Source organism: Sinohyriopsis cumingii, chromosome 17, assembly GCF_028554795.1.
Source record: "Sinohyriopsis cumingii isolate HCF-2022 chromosome 17, ASM2855479v2, whole genome shotgun sequence".
In the NCBI taxonomy this organism is placed as follows: domain Eukaryota; kingdom Metazoa; phylum Mollusca; class Bivalvia; order Unionida; family Unionidae; genus Sinohyriopsis; species Sinohyriopsis cumingii.
This window is the reverse complement of record NC_142977.1, coordinates 105438196-105465612: the sequence shown is the minus strand read 5'-3', so window position 1 is coordinate 105465612 and position 27417 is coordinate 105438196. Positions and strand designations below refer to the sequence as shown.

Genomic DNA, 27417 nt, shown 5'->3' with positions numbered 1-27417 from the left:
TTCAACAACCATGCAAGCACTGCCTCGAGTTAAGGCAAAATGATACAACCTTCAAGAGTTCTTCACTGATGAACATGCGTAAATCTGTTATCAATTAACAAAGAACATTTATTGCAGGCACTTTTAAAACGCAATAATTTTATTTTTTGTACTACTTCATACTGAGTAACCATGCCTATTATATCATAAAATACAAAGTTACTGTCTTCAATGGTTCCAGTCAATATAGTTTTCATAAAGTTATTACAAAATTCAAGTTGTATAGAAACCTGTGTGAGTTGTTTCGGTTTTGTTTTTAATATTATATTCCTTTCACACAAATTAACTATTTACATTAATATAAATCTGTAGAAATGTTCATTTCTCATGCTGAATACATCTCATCTATGACCACATTTCCACACCTGTCTTGGCTTGATATGGACATCCAATGAATCTTGTCAATCACAAGCAAGTACAGGTACTGTTGTAACTTGTGAATAATTGTCATGTTTACATTTTCTATCATGTTATGCCTCCCTGAAGATGCAAAAAGCTCACCTGAAAAGAAGATAGTAACACATATATGCTGCAGTTATGAAATGTAGAAGAGAATTTCCTCAAAGAGGCTTGTGTACTACTACTGTGCTAAATATTAAAATTACACTATAACTATTTCAGACCAGGGTTCTTCTCCAATATTTTGGAAGGTGTTGTGGTATATGCATTTGATTCAAAACTAATAAAAATAAATAATTTTAACAATCAGGGATTTCTATAGATCTGATAATCGAGGCAAACAATTAATTGTATATTGTTTATAAACAATTAATTTATGGAAGTATATTTAACTTGAGATCAACTATTATTAGATTTATTTATTACTGTAGCCAAAATGGGGGTATTGTCTGCATGCATACATGCACGAATTAAAGTAAAGTAAAGTTCATGTCACATTTTTTATTATCTAGCTATTTTAAACTAAAGCATAAAGAAAATGCATGGTTACATGAAGGAATATTAAACAGCAGCAATTTAGCAAATTGTTTAAGATCTCTAAATGTTCCATTTATCTCCACACTTTGCATCTTTGCCATGCATTGTAACACTGCACAAATCTCGTTAGCTAAAAAATTATGACGTATACTTTACTGTAGTGCTCTGCAGGTAATTTTTCTATATCTCTTTATTCTCAATGTTCTTGAGGAACCCATAATTAACTTATTTCAAAAGCCTATTTCTTGACTATCCCATAATTAATTATTTTCTGAGCCTATATATTTTCTTCCAGCTACTGTTTGTCCACTGCATTCAAATTTTATAACTCTGAGGATACGGAATGATGGCTCTATGAGTACAGAGTTACTTGTACAGTTCAGTACATAAATAAATGGTTCTATGAGTACAGAGTTACTTACACAGTTCAGTACATAAATAAATGGGTCTGTGAGTACTGAGTTACAGTGGAACCACGTTATAACATGATAATTGGGGTCCAAAAAAATTGGATTGCATTAATAGCAGGGTCACATTAATGCAGGGTTTTACAGTATTTTACTTTTTTCAGAGAACAACACATTAGCACCTATATGTGTATTCATGTCTAATGTGTATGAAGAATAGGGTATCAACACCGTTTACAAACGTGCCATCATGGCATGCAGTTCATCCATGATGTGTGTAATTCCATTGAAAAATTGCACACCATTTACTTTCCGTCTGTTATCGTACCATCAGGGCTTGCAATTAATCCATAATACATCAAATTCCATTGAAAAAATTGCATACATATTTAAACTATTCAATAATTTTGTCACAGATCATTATGTGTCTGAATTCAATGGGAAAAATTAACAGCAAAATTAGGTTAAGAAAGAAGGGTCTATGAATGGTGTCTGATCAAATTTCATACTGCTAAAATTTTCTCATGTGTTTCTGTGTCCATTTATCCATTGCAAATTTCCAATAATTAACACTTGTACGCCTATTCGTTTGAACAACTACAGCAAGAATAATTAAAAATTAACACATGCTTTCAGCATGCATATAACTTTTACTTCAGATTTTGTGAATATTGAAAGAAACATGTGAAAACTACTATACTAATGATTGTGCAAGGTGCAGGGAACGACTTGCGCTTGTGAACTTGCTTTTCCATAACCGTAAAATATTTTTATTAAAAAAATAGGAAATTAATAATGAGTTCATAAACAAACACCATACATGTGTAAAACCCGAGAACTAAGTGCAGTAGGCCTGCAATGGTCACAAGTCGCTTTTATAAAAACATTTTTAAGCTGAACGCATGTTCAATTTCATACCCTTTCAATTTTCCAACTAATAAAGTGGACATTACTGGTCAACTGATTGCCTCTAATAACACCACCAAGCACAGCAAACATGTTTTTTGATGTTTATTAAATTGTGAGAATCTTTTGTCAACCACCGCATTGTCTCCTGCTTGGTTGCGTATGCAGTTAAAGAAGAAACACATGTTGGCTATTGTTTGAGCAACGATTGTATGCAGAATTAATTGAAGACAATCACAAAGACGCCTTACTGGCTTTACTCATGGATCAGTAATAAGTAACATTTCCAATAATGTTTATTTTGGCATAACACTTCAAGAACCTGGTGAAATTGTTAAATTTCAGAAGCTACGCCACAATCGTATTATATTAAAATTCATATGTGAACTCTTCCCCAAAATGATAATAAACGTTTTACACACTATTTCTCGTACTTAAAAAAAAAAAAAATTCCCGGTACAAGAAAAATACACATACATGTATTTAAAATTTCAGGAACCAAGCCCTGATTGTATTCGAATTCATATGCAAATTCTTCCCCAGGATGATAATAAATGTTTTACACACTATTTCTCACACTTAAAATATTTTTTTTCCCGGTACAAGAAAAAGACATGTACATGTATTTAAAATTTCAGGAACCATGCCATGATCGTATTATATTCGAATTCATATGTGATCTCTTCCCCAAAATGACAATAAATTGTTCATACACTATTTCACATACTTGGAACAAAAAAATATTTTTTTATGTGCAAATGAATATAAGAAATTTCAGGAGCCATGCCACGACCACATTATATCCGAATTTGCATTAAAGCGGGGCGCATTATGGCGAGGTTGCACTGTACTTGTAAAGTTCAATGCATACAAAAATGAATCTGTGAGTGCAGAGTTATTTGTACAGTTCAGTACATAAATAAACAGGTCTGTGAGTGTCAAGTTACTTTTGTGGTTTAGTACAAAAATGAATGGGTCTGTAAGTGATGAGTCACTCATACAGTTCAGTACATAAATAAGGGTGTATTCATGGTAAAATGCTTGGTCACTACCAACAGCTGAAGAAATGCAACATTCAACTGATTCTGAATAAAGCTTCAAAACTTCTGTTCATGTAATCCATTCAGTTTATTCCTTCACACTGTTCATAGTTCAATACTGTATATTTGGAACACTTTGGATAATTTCCTAATGCACTACTGACAACAATACTACTAGACATGTGCATTGGAAGCATGAGATTTTTAACTTGTAATATGCTGCTGGGGATGTGACATGTAAGTCACCTTCTCATATTACGAAATCACTGATAGGTGACAAAACTGAGTATAAAGAAATTAATCTGAGATTTCTCAGTTTAAAGAATGATCATGCTGCCCTTTAAAAGTCATTGTGGTCAGGTGATTTAGATGTAACAAGAGTATGAAAGTGTAACAGCACCTGGACTTCATTGGGGATCAAAGCAAAGTGCACCAGCCATGCCATATCTACTTGGAAAGCACTTTGAGAATAATACACAGATTTCAACATTATACATTAAGTAATATTTTTGATACATTTTGCAAAAGCCTATAACACATCTAGACCAACTAGATTAAAGATTAAAATACTGACCTGTCCATAGCTTCTTAAATATGAAGCCCCATGCTCAGTTTTCAGAATAAGAAAAAATGTTAATTCAAAAAAAACAAAAAAACTGTAGATAAAATTTTAAAGACTGGGTTTCCATGACCAGAAATAGAACCCAGAGAAGCAGAACTCCCACAACAAAGAGATCTGAAAATATCCTTTTGAATACAAAGAAGAAGCCAACAGCAAGTCTGCTGGACATGAATGCCCTCACAAGAATGTAGTGAAATAGAGGTATATAATATACAGTTGATTTAAGCGAAGTTTAGCTTCTAATCTGTGACAATTACAAATTTTAAGATTGGTTAGAAAACTGTTGTCTGACTGGTGTGATAAATAATGATCCACTAATCCAGTGGCAGACTTACATGGAATCCATTCAAGTATCGAAGTGATGGGGGCAGACATCTTGTGTTGGCAATAAATGTGGACATCATCTGTAGAGCTGTTGAGTAGGGCAATGATAAATTGTGTACAGAGTTGTCCTTCTTCCAAAGGGAGATAACTGCATTTGTGACACACTCTGACATTCTGCAAGTACCAAAAACAAATGTTTTACTGAATATATTAATATTTTAAATATATTTTTATGTACCACCATATCCTATTGTGTGTAAATACAGTGGTATATATATCTGTTCATCCTGTGCTATTCTTTTCAGTTCCTGTTCTGTCATGTCACGTCCATCTGATTTTATCACAATTTTCACTTTTGCGCAATATATTTTGAAGAACTTGAGGGAATTTTAAAAAATTTAGTATTTGTGTTAGAAGATCTAGGTCTAACCCATTTCTAATTGGGTACTCAATGCCTAAAGTTATTTCATGGTCTTTATAGTAAAATGGTTTGAAATTCATAAATAATTTATCAGCCGTATACTTCATATTAGTATACATTAATAGATTCCTCGTAATAATACTGTGTAATTTGAATCATTGGAATTAATAATATACATTTCATTCCTTCAAATTTCAAGTGCTTTTAGTACATGTAGATGGGCCTAATGGAAAAAAAGTTATCTGAAATTTTGAACCCAAATTATGCATCAGCCTCTACACTGTGTGAACAGTTTTCTCCTAAAATTGTGACTGGAAATGCAAAAGCACAACTGTACCTTTAAACTGACCCAAGAGTGATGATAATACATACAAAGTTTCATAAGAATACACAATTCTGCCCATGAATGGCATTATCATTACATGTTTATGGAATGTTTTAAAAATCAGAATCTGAACATAAAGTAACTCTTATCTCACAGGCTTGACAATAATGACCCCACTGCATGTTATAAGAGGCCATTGATAGAGGAAGGATTCACAGTGGATCAGTGGTTAACATGCTGGACTAACAACTGAAAGGATGTGGGTTCAAATTCTACCACTGGATCAACCTAGACTGGTTAATGTGGTGTGTTCTTGGACAAGGCACTTGACTCCAATTGCTTTGGCACTAAATAACCCACTTCTGATGCTAAGCCATAAAGCGACAAACAAAAACTAGACAAGAATAATACAGTGGCCACTATCTTTTAATGCTACACCTCCTGCAGCAGCCTTATAAGAGGGGTGACCTTTTAAGAAAGAGATCACACAAGTATGAAAGGTGTAATTAATTTTTTAATGTTTTAATTTTTTCATTTAAATTCACAGCTTTGTTATGGAATCAGTTTGATAAAGCTTTTCATTTCAAATAATTAAGAATAATCATCAATCAGAGTGCAAAACCATCTTGTCAATAACATATGGGTACAAACATCTGGTTGAAACTATCATTGTCTGTCCATTCCATTTTTCCACTGCTTTAGAATATATGACAATATTTATTTTTAATCTTTCTGACATCAGATTTATTAGCAGTGATCAAAGGACTCTCTTCATTTTGCATAGTCTAGCTGCTTTCACTTTTCCTTTTAAACAGAGAATATCTACAAGATTTTGTACTTCTGCAACAATTTATTCCTTCAACTGCAATTTGCAGTTATTACTTGAAATGCTTGGTGCTTACAAGGGATGCGAGCTTGTCATGTGATCAACTAGTTTTAGACTGGTACCCTTTCAAATGCCTTTCATAATCTGAAAGAGAGAAGCCAAGATGGCTAACAAACCATGTTAACTTTACTGCATCTTAATATCATTATCATACTAAATCGAGCTGAACAATACCGTCAAGTAATTATAAAAGTGACAAAACCTAAAAGTTAAGGAAAACACAACAGGATGGATAATCTGATAACCTACCTCTTAATATGAATTTAAGGTATGTACTTGATCAGTATGTCTGAACCAATGTCAGCATGTTAAATTTTGGAATCAAGAGAAGTCTGTAAAGAAACCCCATTATGTGTGGTGGCCCATAAGGGAAGAGAGTAAACCCCATTACACAGCTACCCATAAGGGATGAGAGTTAACCCTATTACATAGCTACCCATAAGGGATGAGACTAAATCCTGTTACATAGCTACCCATAAGGGACGAGAGTAAATCCCGTTATATAGCTACCTGTAAAGGATGATAGTAAACACCATTATGAGGAATAAATTTCACAAGTTAGCAAGTAAGCATTAATCTGCTGTCCACTGTCCATGTTAGAAAGGTGGCTGTTGTTTAGGATTACCTTTGAACACAAACCAATTGGTGCAGTGGGATTCTTGTTACATGAAGATAGCAGCTGCTGACTCGGGGGGGGGGTACTTCACAAATAATTTTTTAATTATTCAATCTTAGCTAAGTTCAAAAACATCCTAATTTATCACCAAGTACTACAATGCAAATGTTTAAAATAAAGTAAAATTAATATTTAAGTTAAAAACCCATCAGATACAGAGCCACCAAAGGCAAACTTTTATATTTAAAATCTATTGCAAAGTGAAAAATTACCTGTTTTCTGAGTTGTAGGACAGCTTACACTTGTAGAGGAGTTTTATAACATTTTCCTTCTTCACTTCAACTTGACCTTGACCTACTTTACCCTCACCTCTGAAAATTGTAAGGTCTGTGTCAAGAAGCCAGACCTGAAGAGGACCAAAATGAAATATGAAGACCATGTTAAACAAATAAGGAAATACTAGCAATAGTTACAATGAATCTTGATTTAGGCAAATATATAAAAAGCACATACCTTTGGTCAGGTAACAAATCATCCAGACACACCCATTATTCAAAAGTAGAACACAAAACGCAGTGCAGCCATAACTATCTGACATCGCTAGGAACATGAGAATGTTGAAGTCAGCATATAAATGATGAATGAATTGAATATAACAGCTACTTTCCACCAGGTATACCCGGTAGTCTGTCAGGATGGATAACACTTTCTCTCATTCCCTTAAGTGTATGATATGGTTCGCCTATGTGAGAAAGTTATGCAGGATTAATAGAATCCTTCAAATGTTCATGTGTTCAATAGAAAAATTCCATGAGAGGGTCACAATTTTGTATCAGATTTAGGATTTGTGATCTGAGGGGTTTAACACCATTTTCAGCACACAACAGGCCATACATGGCAGCCGGTATATTTGGTTGAGGAAGAGCCCTGGAAGACCTGAAGAGCAATTGACCCAAAGGAGTGCACTGGCAAGCTTTCTCACATACCCATATAAGTCGATCCATGTGGACAGATGTAAGATGTCAGTGATCTGTAAAAGCATTAGATGTTAGGCTTTGCCAAAAGTGGCCGACACGCAATTCTGATCCCGATGGAGAAATTTTATTATACAACAATGATGCATAATGAAGGATTATTTTTCTCAAATTCCTGCACAAAAATGGGTCAAAGTCAAAATGGTGTATTGTGAATACTGATGCAACATTCAAACAATGAACGATCACCTAAAAAGATTACATAAAAAATAAGGTTAACACTGAACATTTCAGAGTAAACTTTTAAAAATGTTGAATCAGAAAAAATAGCATTCAGTTAACATTGGTTAAAACTGCTAAAGTAATGGCAACATGCATTGTCTGAATTGTATATTGCTGATAGGTTGCATAAGAATACAATGGAGAACAGGTAAAAATAAAGTCCACAATTATCCCCAAGATTAATCGAGTCGGACAAAAGAATAACGATATAGTGCTCCATTCAACTTTAATCTACAAATAATAATGTGAACATGAATTCTTCAAAAACAAAACAATCACAACAATAACATTTTTGACTTGAAATCAGAGGACAGAAGCTGCAGCCAGGTTGATCGGAGCCAATCATCCTGTTTGTGGGACAACTAACTTCAACCACTGCTCATTGTAGTACATAAATGTGTTGCAATTAATGTTTATTTTGATTAATGTGAAAGAATGCTCAAGTCAAGATGAAAAGTTTATGCCAGTTTGTGCGCACTATGTTCACAGTAGAAAAGTCACATGATGAAATAATAGCAGTCAGTTAACACTGGTTGAAACCAATGGGTCGAACCCATTAACTATTAGTAATTGTGAATCCTACGCCAGTGTTCAAAATTCAGAAGGGAAACCCCTCAAATTCTATGATTTGTCATGCTTGTATGAACCATTTTAAAGGTTAATTTGAAATGGGATGATTGGGGTTAGATTATCTGAACTATGCTGTATTTGGGGCACGATTATTTGGACTATGCAGTCCTTGGGGTCAGATTATTTGGACGATGATATACTTTGGGTCAGATTATTTGGAGCATGCTGTACTTGGGGTGGGATTATTTGGATGATATACTTTGGGTCAGATTGTTTTGGAGTAAGCTGCACTTGGGGTCAGATTATTTGGACCATGCTGCACTTGGGGTCAGACTATGCTGCACTTGAGGTCAGATTATTTAGACTATGCCATACTTTGGGTCTAATTATTGGGACCTTTTTAAATTTGGGCTCAGATTATTGGGACTTTGCTTTACTTGGAGTCAGATTATTGAAGCTACACTGTACATGGAAATGAGCTTAATATTAGCTCAAAAGGAAAGAGTTGATTCGTGTCAATACAGAAGTGATAAAACCTCTTTATAGGTTTCAATGTAATGCAACATGTTAACTTATTAGGATGAACCCTCTTACCAACAGGAAGGCATCTAAAATAGCTGACAATAGACAGACTGGTCTGGATTACTGATGCCAAGGCAATAGGAATTAAGTACCTTACACATAAATATGCTATGACAACCCAGACTGATCTGGACAGTGTGAATCTCAGCTAATTACTAGGCCTCCATAAAAGTGGTAAATTTTACTGCACTATGTTATTCATAAAGACACATCAACATACATAGTGTCATTGGTACAGGGTCTAAAGTTTGATCAGTCATGATATAATGGGGTCCAAGATACAGATAATATCACTTACATCTGGAAATAAGGTCACTTAGGCATGAAAATTAGGCCAGTGACCTAATTTTTTTATGGCTCAGTTACTTTAGATGCATTCACATACCAACTTCCATAAGTCTGTGCAAAATAGGGTGATATATAAATTGTGGATGTAATAAAAGGACAGTAAAAATGTAAAACATGGGAAAATTAGCTCAAAATGACTTAATTTTGGTATGGCTGAGATCCTCTTTTAAAATGCCTCAACAAATTTTTCATAATGTAGCTGAAACAAGGTCCATGAGAATGAGTGAATGAATAGCTGAATAATAAAGCAATCAAGCATGAAAATTACATCACAGTGTCCCAATTTTGTCATAGTTAATTTTCCTATAGATGCATCCCCCATACCAATTTTCAAAAGGGTTTGTGAAATAGATTCCATGAATTGTGGCTGTAACAAATTAGCACATGTACACACTCAAGTATGAATGAATATATGAATGTGCAAAATCCAATATCCATTCTCAATTTTATTGATGGTGGGCATAACAAGAGACAAAATATGAATAAAATTTTTCCCATTAAGTAACATATTAAAGAAAATGTGTGTGCATGTGTGTGTGATTTGGATTTTTAATGTAGCTTTAAGAATGTTTCAGTCATATCGCTACAATGTCTGCAGTGTGACAGTTTTATAGTGATGTCTAGCACTGGGGCATCATGCCGCAGACATGTAGCATGATGTCCCACCAAGTCACATTATCCTGACACCAGGCCGACCAGTCCTAACACTAACCTCTTAATGCTGAGCACCAAGCGAGGCAGCTGTTAGTACCATTTTTGGAAGTCTTTGGTATGACTTGGCCAGGGATCAAACTCACGACCTCACGCATCCGTTACGGGTGCTCTAACCACTAGGCCACTGGAGTGGTATAAAGAAAATCTGAAACATTATTGGTAACTCCATTGAAAGTACATGTATAGATACATAAAAGTGTTTTTAAAAAAGTGGTGTAAAAAATGTGGTCATGGATAACACCACAATGGTTGGGAACCACATTTTATGGATTTTTGAGACAATAAAATAAAAGAACATCAGAAAAAGTTTTACCAGACACTGTATCTTTTTGTCAGGTAAGGTTGAAGATTCAATGATGAATCGGTAACTTGTGAACATTCGACTCTGCTCTATCAGCAAAACTGACATAAAATGTTCAAATTGAGTTATGTCTCTGAAATGAAAGGAAAAAAAAATGAAATTAGAAAGGTAACAAATCCATACTTTAGTTGCTCATATGTAAGGAAAGAAAGTTAACAAATGTACTGGAGCTTTTTTTAATAAAAAAAGCCTAAGAAAATATTTCCACTTGTAGCTGATTGGGTTAGTAGTAAAAGACTGTGGTCTAGTGGTTCAATGATTTATAATCATATACTTCATGAAAGTAATTAAAAACAATGCAATATCCAAATCATTGACCAATTATAGTATTCATCTGGTCTGAAAATATATAATGGTAGAGAATTCATTCTTTATAATGTCATTCATATGGTACTGATTTTCCTACTTATACTGTTGTTCATATGATAAAGAATTTCCCCTTTATAATGCTGTTTTCATGGCACATAATTCCCTCTTTAAAATGTTGTTCATATGGTAGAGAATTTCCTCTTGATAATGTTCATGATAGAGAATCCTTCTTTATAATGTTGTTCATATATACAGAATTCCCTCTTTATAATATTGTTCATCTGGCACATAATTTTCTCTTTATAATAATGTTCATATGATACCAAATCCCTCTTTATAATGTTGTTCAAACAGTACATAATTTCCTCTTTATAATGTTGTTCATATGGTACTGAATTTCCCATTTATAATGTTGTTCATATGGTATGAAATTCCCTCCTTATAATGTGTTCATATGATATAAAATTCCTTCTTTATAATGTTGTTCATATGGTAAAGAATTCCCTCTTTATAATGTTGTTCATATTGTACAGAATTTCCTCTTTATAATTTTGTTCATATGGAACAGAAATACCTCTTTATAATGTTGTTCATATGGTAAAGAATTTCACCTTCATTTATGCTGTTCATAAGAGTCATAAAAGTGATTCATGTTATAAGTTGTTCTTTTGGGGGATTTAACACCATTTTAGTGCATGATAGTACACAGCATACATAGCAGGCTGTGTAGCTGGTGGAAGAACTCAGGAAAGTGAAAGCAAGAACCACCGAACCATAGGAAGCTACTGGCAACTTTCTCACATACCCACATTGGCTGAACCTGAGACTCAAAACCACTTGGACAGAGGTGAGATGGCAGTGATTGGTAAAGGCAAGCTATTTAGACCACTTGGCCAAATGGAGCCCTGATTCATTTTATAAAAGATGTCGCCTTATTTTGAGCGATGTTCCAAAAAGACTGTGACCAGTGACAGTCTTGAATTTTTTAAAATAGATATATGCTCATCTGAAAGTTGAGTCAAACTACAAACAACATAGACCCTGATCTGCCATTGCATAATGTGTAGGCAGGGTCTATGTTGTTTGTTTCTACTGATTACTCCTAACAAACTGAGAAGACCCAGATCATCCAGTGCATCATGTGATGACAGACGTGGATCTGTGCAGTCTGCAGCTGGACTCAACATATACTGATTAGATTACTGCATGGGACAGTGGTATACTGATGTGATTTTTAGAGAACGACAGTGGTACACAGAAGGACTTTATAGTGAATGATAGTGGTACATAGAGGGGCTTTATGCAAAGGAACATTGGCATACCAATAGGCTTCTTGTAAGGGACAATGATGTACTGATGTGGTTTTATTGAGGGATTGTGGTACACTGAGAGGCTTTATAGTAAGGGACAATGATATACTGATAGGCTTCTAGTGAGGAACAGTTGTAAACTGAGAGGCTTTACAGTAAGGGACAATGAGTTTCTAGTGAGAGACAGTGGTAAAATGAAGGGCTTTACAGTAAGGGACAATGATATACTGATGGGCTTCTAATGAGAAACAGTGGTACAATGAGTTGTTGTTGTTGTTGTTGTAGGGTTTAACGCCATTTTTCAGCACAAGATAGGCTATACATGGCGGCCAGTATAATTGGTGGAGGAAGAACCCTGGAAAACCCCGGGAAGAACCACCGACCCACGATAAGCTACTGGCAGGCTTTCTCACGTACCAACGTTAGCCGAGGCTGAGACTCGAACTCACGCAGACAGAGGTGAGATGGCAGTGATCCGTAACGGTGAGCGCTTTAGACCACTCGGCCACTCGGGGCCCCGTGGTACAATGAGGGGCTTTACAGTAAGGGACAATGATATAGTGATGGGCTTCTACTGAGGGACATTGGTAGACTGAGGGGCTTTACAGTAAGGGACAATGATATACTGATAGGCTTCTAGTGAGGGACAGTGGTAGGCTGAGAGGCTTTACAGTAAGGGACAATGATATACTGATAGGCTTCTAGTGAGGGACAGTGGTAAACTGAGAGGCTTTACAGTAAGGGACAATGATATACTGATAGGCTTCTAGTGAAAGACTGTGGTACACTGAGAGGCTTTACAGTAAGGGACAATGAGATTCTAGTGAGGGACAGTGGTAAAATGAGGGGCTTTACAGTAAGGGACAATGATATACTGATGGGCTTCTAGTGAGGGACAGTGGTACACTGATTCTTTACAGTAAGGGACAATGGTATCAAAATTGCCTAATTTGGGCATAAAAAGTGTAATCTATATATATTACATGCCTGAATTACAGCATGTATGAAAAAGAAACATTTTAACAACTAACCTGGCTCTGCAGCTGGTAAAAATTCTTGTCACAAAGGGCAAAATCCATACTGATTAGAACCAGAATACAAACAAAAGAAATATACTGAAAAATTATTTATATTCAGCACTCACTTCATCTAGTCTACATGATGGTGTAACTTTCGCTGAATTATCTTGAACTGGAATGGTACAATGATCATTGTTAGGTGCTCAGAATGCTGTATTACATTACTCTCATATTCTTTTTTAAAAGTTTGTAAAATAGTGTCTCATCCGACACATTTTGAAGTTTGAAAAGATCCATCTGCTCTAACATTTTCCATCACATAGCATATGTCACCATTTTCTTAAAAAAATATAGACTGGTTCAATAACTAACTATACTATCAACAAAATGAATCTGTTAGGTAATGTTCATTTTTGAAGAAACCCATCTGATTTCTTGGAAATGGGGTCATATACAGTTCCTATAAGTAGCAAATAAGGAAAGTATTCTTGCACTATCCTTACACAGCAGTCACCTTTTTAAGAATATTCTCAAATTTATATGAATGGAATTAAAGAGATAATAATAAAATGACAACAACAACTTTTTATTGCTTTATTTTTATTTTTTAATGTAGCAAAAAAGCAAAAAGCATAATCCATATGCAGTTTCATGGAAAACATAATATGATGAAAAAAAATCATTATGCCAAAAGCATAATGGTTGGCATGTATGGGGTTTATAGTATGGGACAATGATATACTGATTGGCTTCTAGTGAGGGACATGGTACGCTGAGGGACTGTACAGTAAGGGATGATGATATACTGATGCGTTTCAAGTTAAGGACAGTGGTACACTGAGAAGCTTCACAGAAAGGGACAATGGTATACTAATGGGCTTCTAGTGAGGGATAGTGGTATACTGAGGGACTTTACAGTAAGAGACAATGATATACTGTTATGCTTCTAGTGAAAGACTGGTACACTGAGGGGTTTACAGTAAGGGACAATGATATACTGATATGCTTCTAGTGAAAGACTGGTACACTGAGGGGCTTTACAGTAAGGGACAATGATATACAGATAGGCTTTATAGTGACAGGCAGTGGTGCAGTCAGGGGATTTATAGCAAGGGACAGTGATTGGTTTTTAAGTGATTGTTTTGAACATTTTGATCTCTCGAAAATCGCTTTCCCCTATTTTCCCACCATTTTGTCCTATTTTAGCCAGGAAGGGAAGTCACCTTGCCCAAAAACTGAAACCAGTGTGGAATCTGATAGTAAGATTCAATGTGATATTTAATGAATGTTTACCTGTTTATGTCCTCAAATGTAAGTGCATCAATGTTTCCAATATATATAGTATGTAGAAATAATTTTAGGCATCCCTTGTTTCCATGGAAACCTGTATTTAAAAAAAAAACACAAATGTAAAATAAATCTAAAAAAGAGTATGCTGACTGAGATAGATTTTCATAAATTATGTGTGTACAACATTTTCATTCCATATTGTTTTAGATGGGAGTTGAGATTCTGCTTATCAATAAAATTTACTTGCTGTGAATAATCTTACAAAATCATGTCATTAGGAGATAATACTCAGTTCACATAAAGTAGCGTATACTGGGAAAATGTCATTTTTTCCTCTCTTTCAAATGAACCAAATTAAAGGCCTAAGAAGATGGTTAGAGGTGCCACTCAGTTGGTATTCACTGTGTCATTCACTGATCTAACTGGCTTGTGCATGGATTTATGGACATCCATCTAGAGGTGCCACTCAGTTGGTACTGTGTCATTCACTGATCTAACTGGCTTGTGCATGGATTTATGGGCATCCATCTCGAGGTGCCACTCAGTTGGTACTGTGTCATTCACTGATCTAACTGGCTTGTGCATGGATTTATGGACATCCATCTAGAGGTGCCACTCAGTTGGTATTCACTGTGTCATTCACTGACCTAATTAGCTTGTGCATGGGTTAATGGGCATCCATCTAGAGTTTCCTCCACTTTAAAACTTTCTCATTGTGCAAAAAGTGCAACTTGTCTATGTGTTAAGGGATACTGGATGACTGGCTGAAAGAAATTACATTAAAGATTCTGACAACTCAAAACATTGTATCACTTATAGATGACTTACTGCATTATTGAATGACACATTGCATTACTTGGATGACTTAATGCATTACTTGGATGACTTACTTGAATGACTTACTGCATTACTTGAATAACTTACTTGGATGACTTGAGGCATTATTTGTATGACTTACTTGAATGACTTAATGCATTACCTGAATGACTTACTTGGATGACTTGAGGCATTATTTGTATGACTTACTTCAATGACCTACTGCATTACTTGAATAACTTACTTGGATGACTTGAGGCATTATTTGTATGACTTACTTGAATGACTTACTGCATTACTTGAATAACTTACTTGTATGACTTGAGGCATTATTTGTATGACTTACTTCAATGACCTACTGCATTACTTGGATGACTTACTTGGATGACTTGAGACATTATCTGTATGACTTACTTCAATGACCTACTGCATTACTTGTATGACTTATTCGTGTGAGCATTCTACTTTTTGAAACCATGAAAAATCCAAATTACCAAAGAAAAAAAGTCTGGTCCCATAATGCTTGGAGTTTTTTAAGTCTGTATGTATTGCATACAAAGAATCATACATTTGTTCTCATTTAAATGCAATTTATGAAATAAGTAAAATAATATGCCATGTGCATGCATGTTGAAATTACAGTCAAATCTGTCTACAGTGACCACACCTGGAAAAAGATCAAAGTGGCTATTGTAGACATGTGACCTCTGAAGGCAGGTTCAGTTCTCAAACTCAGTTCATGACAAATGCATTTACTGTGCACTGAATACATTAGCATTATTATTATTAGTAGTATCATTATTGTTTTGCATGTATTATTATTTGCAGTAGTAGTACACTATCAAGATACTTGTATCTGGTATCAGTATTTAACAAAAACAAAAATAACAAAATATAAAATAATAAGTTCCACTGTATCCTCACTCTGTTCCATCATGTACATTACATTATCACTGATTCTCCTATCATTGCCACATGTGTTGGAGTTTTTATCATTTTTTCAGCAGTTCCTTTAAATTGTACCCAAACTTTACTAATGATTTTGAAACAAAGGACTTTTTGTAAGGTCAGCTGTTGTAATTAGGCATGAAAACAGATGTTCACACTCCAAACAAATGATGGATTAAGTAGTTGCTCAAACTCACCAAGATCAAAATAGTCGGTTTTTAGAGGGGATCTTACATGATTAGGGAATGAAGAGATACTTCTTGCAGCTATTAATTCTTGTAATGTACCTTTATATATACCATGCCTTGCTCACCTTTATATATACCATGCCTTGCTCACCTTTATATATACCATGCCTTGCTCACCTTTATATATACCATGCCTTGCTCACCTTTATATATACCATGCCTTGCTCACCTTTATATATACCATGCCTTGCTCACCTTTATATATACCATGCCTTGCTCACCTTTATATATACCATGCCTTGCTCATCAAACAAAAGAAGTTTAATTTGCATACTTGGAGCATACACTGCTGATATGATCCAGTGACTGTAGAAGGTAGGGTGAAACCACTGCTTGATTAAGAAACACATGGCTGCTGCCCATGAAAGACAGGTGACCATTGATTACATAACAATTAAATAGGAAATTTGCCAGGGGGAAAATTAGAATGATGGTTGTGGCCAGGTGACCATTAAAACAGGTTTTACTGTTTTTGACAAGTTTCATAAAGATCATTTGAAGAAACACAAATGAAGGATGATATCTATATAATAATAATTTTACCTGACAACAACCCAGAAATCAGTAAATTTGAAATACATTAGGATGACTCAGTCATTATACCCTTGCATTATAGGACATCATGACCAAAGCAAAAAAAATCTACATGGCTAGCAGACTACAGACAAATAGAAACCCAGTAGTTGAATACAAAATCATTAAACCATTAAACATGCTGCTCTCCCATTCAGCTTTGAAATGCCTTTTGAGGTCAATATATTTAATTAAAAATGAAGATACATTTTCATTTTTAAATTTAGATCACTAATTAGTTGAGCAGTAACATTTACACCCCTCACTATTTGTATAAGTTTAAATGACCAGCAGTACACAAAATTATCTTACTGTATTTGCGTGTCAAAGCAAATTGTCATCAAAATGCATGAAAAAAGTAAACCTGATGAGCACTAAAGATTTCCATCAAATGTTCCATCATTTTCCCACTCATTTTTCATAAATACATGTATGTATGTATGTATGCATGTCTGTGTGTGTGTGTGTGTGTGTGTGTGGTACATTGGTAAAAATTCAATTTGCAAGTTACACAAAAAATTAAACAGATAAACTGAAAACTTCAAGAGAGCTTTAGATTTCTCTATTATTGCCAACAAAGCTTTTAGTGTCATAAACTGTAAGACTTGCCTTCAGCAACAAAATTAGAGTGCCTATACATCTGATAAATCTAATCTCTCATTTAAGTTGTACCATCAGAAAAAAAAATGTTTGCAATCTATGCTGAGAAAAGCTGCAAGACCTGACAGCAGCAGATGAATTAGAAACAGGTGTCATCTCAAGGTGTAATTCATGAAAACAGGAGTTGAACAAGAACATAGGAAAAATAGTGTCAAGTATATTGTGGTTGTTACTTTTAAAGATTTAGTTTGATTTCTCTAGATAGGCACATATTTTAAAATTATGGCTGTGCATGCAATCTGGCAGCAACTGTAACAGGAAAAACAGTGACAAGCATCTTGCAGTTGTTACGTTTAAAGATTTATTTTTATTTCTTGAGATAGGCACATACTTTAAAATTATGGCTGGGCATGCCATCTGGCAGATGCAGTTATCTCTAAGGGAAATCTTTGATTGCTACAGTGCCTAATAGTAGTCTTTATCTTTAGAGTCAACATATATTATTTTTTCCAGTTCACTTTGACATTTACTTTGACGCTGCAAATATGACAGATAGTTTGTTGTTGCATATTGCTCAACACTAAGTGTGTATCTATAACAGTGCTCTCGCAAGAAAGAAACTGGGGAATCAGACCATTTGCCTCAAGTGTCCTCCCCTCTACCATCAGAGCCTTCTAGCTCCTCCCTTCTGCCATCTTTTTTTGTCTCCTCCCCTCTACTATCAGAGCCTTCTAGCTCCTCCTCTCTACAATCAGAGCCTTCTAGCTCCTCCCCTTTACCATCAGAGCCTTCTAGCTCCTCACCTCTTCCATCAGAGCTTTTTCTAGTAGCTCCTCCCCTCTACCATCAGAGCCTTCTAGTAGCTCTTCCCCTCTACCACCAGAGCCTTCTAGCTCCTCCCCTCTGCCTATTTAGATCCCCCTCCTCTGTTTATATTTAAATCTCTAAAACACCAAATTAAAATTAAATTACTATCTATTTATTTCAAATTAATTTCCAGTTTATTTCATGTAGGTTACATATACAAACGTGTGTCTGTCTGTTTCTACTTCAAAGTGGGCATAGCTCTAGATTTCATTATGGGCATCATAGGCCTTTAGCTGCCAAAAATGTTCTCCCTTCTTCTGTTCCAAAGGTATGCCATCTTGCCATCCTCTCAGTAAGAAATTCCCTGCTGGATCTGTTTCAGGCATGTGTTTCAGAGACAATTTGCTCAGTTTGATGGTAGGATTTTGGTGGTGATGGTGATGTGTGTGTTTTTAATGATACAAAATCTGCAGCACTAGTCAACCTAGTTGACATAATTTGAGTGACTAGTCAGCTAGCAGATTATATATATATATATATATATATATATATATATATATATATATATATATATATATATATATATATATATATATCTTAGACACTGACTAGTCAGCTAGCAGATTATATATATATATATATATATATATATATATATATATATATATATATATATATATATATATATATATATATATATATATATATATCTTAGACACTGACTAATAATAACTCATGAAAATGGGCTTAGGTCTCTTGATTTTTCTAATATGCTATGTGAATAGCATTGGAACTGTTGGTGGTGAAGTCCCAAGAAAAGCCTTGTCATATGAGCTAAGTAAAATCTTACTTGAAAGGTTAGTGATCATTACTTACAAAAATATAGACTATATACACATGTAGATGTAAAAACCTAAAGCTCGTAGAAGATTCCTTTATATGGATCACAGCTGATAATAGACAAATTGGTCCTGTTCGATGACTGTCCTGTATACACTAGTTTCCTTGAACAAAGTAATGTTTAAGAAATAAATTTGATTACAACCAAAATTTAATGTTACCATTCTGATCTGGTGATTCCACAGCCTCCATGGTTCCAAGTTGTCCACCACATCTTGTGCACAATGCCATGCCATCCTCAGTAATTCTTACACAGTCAGGACTTGTATGGCTGTAATTCACTAGCATGTAGGTATCCCCCACAAAACACTCTCCAGATTTTGGGAGTAGCTTCCCTTTATCCAGCACATCATCCTCATTGTCATGCTTGTGACAGAACCACATATCCATAAAATCTGACCAGTTCTCTGATGGCAGGGGAAGAATTCTTGAGAAGATGCTGAAAAAAATATTCAATAATTTAGTATTTGCATTTTTAGCATTTTGATGAAAAATCTAATCATCTGACACAATTAATAAATAAAATTCAATACATAAACTGCATTCTATGAGTGAATTTTTTTTATGGGTATCAATTTACATGGTTTTGCAAAAATAATGCTTTTATCAGGATATAAATTTTGGCGATTGTGGAATTGGGCTTAATGTCTTCACAAAAAGGTAATTGTTGTGTCTTTAAACTGATGGTTTTTACCAACCTCAAAATGCCCCAAATTAACACTCATACATAAAAGATATTCACAATATGCACATATATTAATATACATTTATCTATCCAAAACACATGGAGATGTAGATAAATTTACCATAAAACTCTCACTTTTGTCCTTGGGGGCTCAGGTTTGATTCCTGATTCCAGCTTAGGAAAGACTTAACAAAACCTTTCAGTACAAGTATAAATTAAAGTAGAATTGGTCACCTATTCAAGGTTGCTTGTTTCCTCCAAGGCAATATAATATGAACATCTGCACTACTGATAGTACATGTATGTGTATTACGTTGTTAGAACTTTAAATAAAGTTTAACATGGGTGCAGAAGTTCTGGGCCACCCATGATACCCTCTCAAAGAAAGTCAAACACTAATTGTATATTTATCATGGGCTGGTATATAGATGTGTGTGATTTGGATTTTTGATGTAGTTTTTTAAAAACATTAGTCATGTTGTTACAATGTCTGCAGTGTGGCACTTTATAGTGATGTCTAGCACTGGGGCATCATGCTGCAGACATGTAGCATCACGTCCCACCCAGTCACATTATCCTGACACCAGGCTGATCAGTCCTAACACTGACTTCTTAATGCTGAGCGCCAAGCAAAGCAGCTGTTAGTACCATTTTTGTAAGTCTTTGGTTTGACTCAGCCGGGCTTTGAACCTGCAACATCCCGCATCTGAGGTGGCTTGTTTAAAGACTTTTGATACCTCTTACTGATAGGTTGGGCATGTTTAAAAACTTCTGACAGATTTACTGACAGGTTGGGTCTGTTTCAAGACTGGTGACACCTCTTACTTATAGGTTGGGCCTGTTTCAAGACTTGTAACACATCTTAATGACAGGCTGGGCCTATCTGAAGAAAATGTGGCACATTTACTGACAGGTTGGGCCTGTTTAAAGACTTGTGATACCTCTTACTGATAGGTTGGGCCTGTTTAAAAACATCAAATGGAATAGTGAACAACAAATGGAATAGTGAACATCTTAAATGGAACAGTGACTATGATGTTATTCCACTTTCTCTTAGATTAAAATTACACATCAAAGGATTAAATATATATGGACACCTGTAAACAGTCATCTCAAACAAATGACACATTAACGAATATGTGGCTTGCATCATTACAACTATGGAAGTATCTGTTCATTTAAGCTTCTGGGTATATTCACATTTTTGGTGCATTTTCTCTATTTGTACTAAATGTAATGCTCATATATAATGATATTAAACAAAGTTTAAAACCTGCATGTTCTCTTTCACATTATCAACAGTAATCATTAATCCACATGACCTTGACCTCTGACCCCAAAATGAGTCTTTCATATGCCAAATGAAGACCATTTACCTTCATTCACTGTGACCATGACATTTAACTACCAATCAACAGGTCTCTTACCTCAAATGCAAGCCATTTACAAATTTAGGTCAAGATACCAGGTATACAGTCAAGATACTGTGTGGAAACTGTTTTCCTTCTTTTATCATTATTACGTCCTTGACCTTTGAAATTCAACATGTTTCTTCCATACCCTAAAGACAACTCTTTTGGGCAAAAAATAATGGTCTCACAAGATAGATGGTCTCTAATGTCAGGTCATAATACTATGCAAGTAATCAATATGTTCATTGAGAGTCTGGTCTGTCTTCGCAGTAGTCTTTTAAGACAGGTTTGGTCACTTTAGATAGTGGAGAACTCTAGTTATTGTTTGGAAATTAATAAACAACATCTGATATGCTCTGCCTTATGCCATGAATTTTCAATGAGCCATAGGTGCTTTTCACATCAGATATGGTAATAATATTTTAAGTTGCTTTGGACATACCAGTTAACAGATAGGAGTTTCTGTCCACATTTGGAACAATGCCACTTGTCTTGAAACCTTTGTACTTTATCCACCATGTCTGACTGTTGGCTGGTGAAGGATGTTCTTGCCATTTCCACAGTCTCAACTGTCTTAGTGATCACACCATCTTTAATATTTATGTCTGATCCAGACTTCCTGAGCTGTGCTGTGAGGGTTATTTCCCCTGATGAAAGGAATTTCAGCCCACGACAGGTCAAGGGAGATAATTCTATACCTTCCAGCTGGAATATAAGGGCATCCTTACTCTCAGGTGTTATCAGAACTATCCTGTCTGTTTCAATATCAATTGTTGCTTCATCAAAACTCCATCTTCTTGTAATGCTAAAATGAATGAATATATGAATAAAAGAATATGGATTAATTAATGAGTTTTGAAAAAATGAAAAGACTGAAACTACATGCAAAAATAACCTTTTATTATATTAACAATAAAGGACCAAAACCCTACCACCCAATATTCCTTCTATTTCAGATCTGGGCCATTTTAATAATACTAAATCTAAATGTATCTCATGTGTGTCACTGTTATTAATGGAGTCTCAGTCTTTAACTCAATTCAACACACACAATTTTGTGGCCAAAACAGTTAACGGGTGAGTAATGCTTAGTTGTAACAAAACATGTTTGATTTTGGCACCAATAATGTTTCTTAATGTCTTGATATTGTTTGACCAGCTTAAAACTTCAGTGCTCAAAGAAATTGTTTTTTAGACACAGGTCCATGGCTGGTGATTTAAACAAAATCATATGCCCAAACTCAGATTTCCATATTCTCTTTTGTGATATCATACAACATGCAACTGCTATACTTCAAATATGAAAAGATAAAACAAAATCGTATTAAGCTGACTTTTGTATTTATTTGCATCTCAAAACATTTTAAATAAAGCAGTATTTTTCATCAGGTCCTAAAGTTAGCCATTGTCTAATTGCACTATCAATGTCCCTCTTACTCAGTGGATCAACAGTGTTAAGTTCATTAGCATATGAAGCATGTCTTTAAACTTTAACTTGAAACATCATTAATAATTGCAAGTAACCAAGACCATTAGAAAACACAATATACATGTTTTGCCTAAATGTCTTTCCTTTTTATAGCAACTTTGGCATTTTTAATCAAAGACTTGTAAGCTAACAGGAACTTGTTTAATCCCTTTATTACTTATAATACAAGTACCTGAAAAAAAAACATCACACATCTGGCATAAACTCTCCAGACTACAACAATACAGTAATCATTTAACAACTTCTTGTGTACAACATCTAGCCTTTATCCCATTATGAGGCCATGCTTCACTGCACCAGTTGCAGAGATTGCTGGAATTGTTACAGTACACACTAGACTGGTTCTGGTTGGTTTCTATACTGCACATAATTATCCTTGAGAAGAAAAGTCTTCCGATTTTACCCAAACACTTGCCATGACACGAATGAAACAAACTACCTGAAAGACTACAGAACAGGAATTATAGGAGTTTGTGAAAATCTATGTGTGAATATGCAGGAATTGACAGTATAAACATGAAATACTAAAAAAAAATAACTAGAAAAAAAGAGAGACTCTGTCACACATGCGGGGAAAAAATGGTGCAGAGCAAGCAATTATCAGAAACCATAAGATCAGAGACCAGAGAAGGAGCATTTCTGGAAAGTTCTTACAAGAAGGGGACACTAGAGATTGATTTGTGTGGAATACCCATGGAGAAGAGACCCACAATGGTGACGATACTGGTTGCCTTAGAGATAAGAAATAGATATTTTACCAAACTAGTGTTAGCACTGAACAGAAAAGGAGATAAAGGACACATTTTGAGACCAGCAGGGAAAAAGAACCAACCAATACTAATGTATGGAAAAATGGACATAGGTGGAAAAACTGTCAATATTAAAGATCCAGCACCCATCTTGAGAAAGATAAAGAAAACAACAGAAAAGCTCGACATATTTAATATACCATTAGAAATACCTTTGGAAGCCACAGTTTAATGGTTTGAAAAGAAATTCCAAATCCAAGTAACAGAATGGACAACCATGCAAGGTATGCCATTAGAAATGAGTTAGAATCTTAGAAATTGAAAACGAGAAGATTAAAATAATGAAGAAGGTGTTTTTCCTACATAATAAAGATGTGGCATAGAGGGTGCATATACCACAGGAAATGTAAAAAATTTGGAAAAGTAGGACACACACCAAGGAAATGTTCAACAAAACTAGAACAGAAAACTGCACACATCAGTGACAATAACAATCTACCCAAGACAGAATGACAACAGAGTAAACAAAAAAAATAGCCCAGACAATTCAAAACAAACAACAACAAAATCAACAAATAAAAAAAACAGAAAATGGAGAAACGCCAGCAGCGAACAGAAGTAAAAGATAAAGAACAGGAAAAAAACAGGAGAAGCAACAGCACAGACAGCAACAGAGTCAGGAAAAAAGTAAACAAAAAAAAAAGCAAGAAGAACAAACCCAGCAACATAAAGATGGAATTTCAAAAGATCTGGATGAATCTGAAAATGCCAGAAAAGATACAACCCACTCAATAACAGTAACAAAGGAAAAACTGCAAAGAGGAGCAATCCAAAAAGCAGAAACCCAGACATCATCAGACACAACCCATATGCAGCAGACTTTTACGGAATGGACTACAGGGAAGAGAAAGAAGCAACTTAGACCAAAGAAAAAAAGCCAAAAGAAATATATAAAAACAACAGAAAATGGGAGCTGTAGAGAATGAAAATGAGACTGTAAGGAGAATGGTTTATTATTTATTATAAACTTGACTTCATTGAAAAGCTTGATGAGAAAGAATATAAATATACCGATTTATTAAACTAACTGAGAAGGAAAAAAATGACCTTTAAAAAAAAAGATCAGTACAGGACAGACTTTGACTTCAAAAGGGAAGTGAGAGAACAAAACTTTCATGCAAATACTAAAAAAATTCAGACAAATACAAAGACAGAAAAACAAAAGCACATATTTTAGAAAAAGTATTACTTTTTAAATATTTTATAAGCATTTACCAATGCATAGCACAATGCCTCTAGCTACCCATAAAATTAGGCTGGGGCATTCAATGTAGTTTTTAGGAAAAATTTTTTATATAAAGAGATGCCCCCCACCAAAAAAAATAATTATCCCAAATGACATTTTAGAATCACATGTATGCAAAAGCAAAGTGAGCACTAGTTATACATAAGTCAGGCAATCTGTTCTCCATTCATAGATCACATGTTATATGTAAGCCAGGCAATCTGTTCTCCATTCATTGATCACATGTTATATGTAAGCCAGGCAATCTGTTCTCCATTCATAGATCACATGTTATACGTAAGCCAGGCAATGTTCCCCATTTATAGATCACATGTTATACGTAAGCCAGGCAATCTGTTCCCCATTCATGCTTCACCTTGTACAAAAAGTGACAGCTGTTGACAGAATTAGTATTATGATCCTCATAAGGAGCTTACAGTATTGTACAATTTCAATATTAATAATCAACATCTTGAAAATAAATTTCAGCATTTCATCAGCTCAACTGAAGATTTCAAAGTCAAATTAGATCTTTTTTTAACAAGCCTGACAGGCACCGGCTTGGAGGATTCTGATCTGAAATTAGAGTGACCCTGGGTGTCAGGTTATCATATTTTTTTGAAACCACTTTTGTGAATATATTTTCCTTTTATCAATGCATGAACAGCCATAAAACATAGTTTAATAGATGGTGTTGGTGGTTACAGAGATAAAACAGAATTGATACAAATATATAAAACAGATTCTGATCTTTATCTTTTGAACTATTTAAGCTCCTAATAAACAACTTTGAAATACAAAACAAACACTGAACACAAGTAACATAAAAAACTGAAAGAAAACCTAACTATTTACATGCTTGATGGATGGAATTTTGCAAACTTTGTATAGGTCTGTAGTAATGAAGTCATAATAAAAGCATTTAAAAGTAATAAAGAAAGGTACGAGTGATAAGGTACGAGAAATAAGGTACGAGTGATAAGAATAAATTCATGTTATCCACATGGATAACCAATTTGCTTGGACTTCATTCCTGAATAAAGACAAAGGATGGAAACCAAGGTCAGCCAAAAATGTGACCTAAGATCAGAAACAACAATATGTACTAAACATTACACAGTTATGCATGGAGAAAGCAGAAATGGAAATGTAACATGAAACTGTTGTAGTGGGATACTGAAAATAATAATAATAATAATAATAATAATAATATTAATAATAATAAACCATATAAAGTGTCTAGTAATATTAAAAGTTTACAATTGTCACAATATTTGCATACAAATTGATGCCTGGCTAAAATATTTACAAGACTCAAGGGAAGGTGCCATGTTGTTTTCATTAAGAACAAATTCTTCACAAGTTTTCAGTGGCATAATGCAGTAAATTGTTCTGTATGTGAGCATGCCATGTTGGTCCAACCAGGATTTGACTTAGTAAGCACCTTCAGGGACTCCTACCGAACATACAACTGAGTAGTGGTAACTTCCTGTGTTTTGCAGTTTTTGTATTTGTGAATGTGACTCTCATGGCCATTCATTTGTTTTTCAAAGTTAATAGTTTTTGCCAACATAATTACATGACACAAATTTTGCATAATAGAAAATAAATTACATTCTGATTGGGTCGGGTGGGTAGCCATGTGGTCTAAGGCACTCACCTTAACAGATCATTAACATCTCATGTTTGCCTGTCTGTTTTCAATTCTCAGACTTGGCCAATGTGGGTTCATGAGAAAGCTTGCCAGTATCTTCCTGTGAGTTGGCAGTTCTTCCGCCACCAAATATACTGACTGCCATATTATATATAGCTTGTCATGTGCTGTTAAATGGCATTAAACCCATAACAATCAACCAACATTTTGGGGTCAATATCTTAACAAGTGACTCACAGCATAGACATATATGTTAAACATTTCTATGTCGATAACAAATCTAGCTCATATAGCATAAGTAGCCATTGACTTTGAAAATATATATGCCTGCATTTCTGGTCTGTCCTAATCCGAGTTTTCCCTGACACATGCCACTCCATTTTTTACATTTGGACATAACTACACCCCCAAAATAAGTATCCAAATATAACAAATGGGGTGATAGGGGTCAGAGAAACCTCAGATTAAGTTAATCGTACATGTAAGACCCCGACGCTGATATTTATGTTTTGGGCGGCTGACACTAAAACAAAAATAACATGTGGTATGTCTTACAATGTAGGACTAGGATTAGGTCTGTCCAAAGTTAGCTTGTCCCGTAAATATTGCCTTACTGACTAGACTGATACGTTTATGTTCTATCATTACTAGTAGTGCTACCAGTTATGTCAACAACTATAAAAAAAAACGAAGAAGAAAAAAGAGCGGAGATCTACTTGGTCTATCTTACTGACGTACCATATATGATATATCACTATCAAATGACTATTGAACGATCTGATTTAAGACTGCATGCCTTAACTTTAAAACTTATTCATCAATGTTTACCTGTCTAACCGTATTACTATGGTTAATGATGACAGAGATTTCTTTAATTCTGCATACACTACTACCAACTGCAGAGCCATTTATTCTATATAAAAATGTACTTGGGGAATTCCAATAACCTCATGCCCAGGGTATCCCTAAC

General features: G+C 34.8%; 1 protein-coding gene across 1 annotated transcript; it reads right to left on the bottom strand.

Annotated features, from left to right (window-relative positions):
- Nucleotides 1-121: 121 nt before the first annotated feature.
- LOC149779612 (E3 ubiquitin-protein ligase E3D-like) lies at nt 122-27407 on the bottom strand. Its single transcript, XM_089940402.1, has 8 exons — nt 27276-27407; nt 21713-22075; nt 19335-19612; nt 14285-14375; nt 10306-10426; nt 6795-6928; nt 4286-4448; nt 122-540 (listed from the first exon to the last, which is right to left on the bottom strand). Exons 1-8 carry the CDS (start codon nt 27353-27355, stop codon nt 505-507), a joined length of 1266 nt encoding a protein of 421 aa, XP_089796528.1. The 5' UTR covers nt 27356-27407; the 3' UTR covers nt 122-504.
- Nucleotides 27408-27417: the final 10 nt, after the last annotated feature.

What these genes read in the sequence shown, in the direction of transcription:
- LOC149779612 (XM_089940402.1), bottom strand. Translation starts at nt 27,355, where the DNA reads ATGGCTCTGCAGTTGGTAGTAGTGTATGCAGAATTAAAGAAATCTCTG. An exon ending in GGAATCACCAGATCAGAATG is followed by an intron (nt 14,376 to 19,334) that starts GTAACATTAAAT and finishes TTTTAAATACAG; the next exon opens with GTTTCCATGGAAACAAGGGA. An exon ending in ACAAAAAGATACAGTGTCTG is followed by an intron (nt 6,929 to 10,305) that starts GTAAAACTTTTT and finishes GGTCCTCTTCAG; the next exon opens with GTCTGGCTTCTTGACACAGA.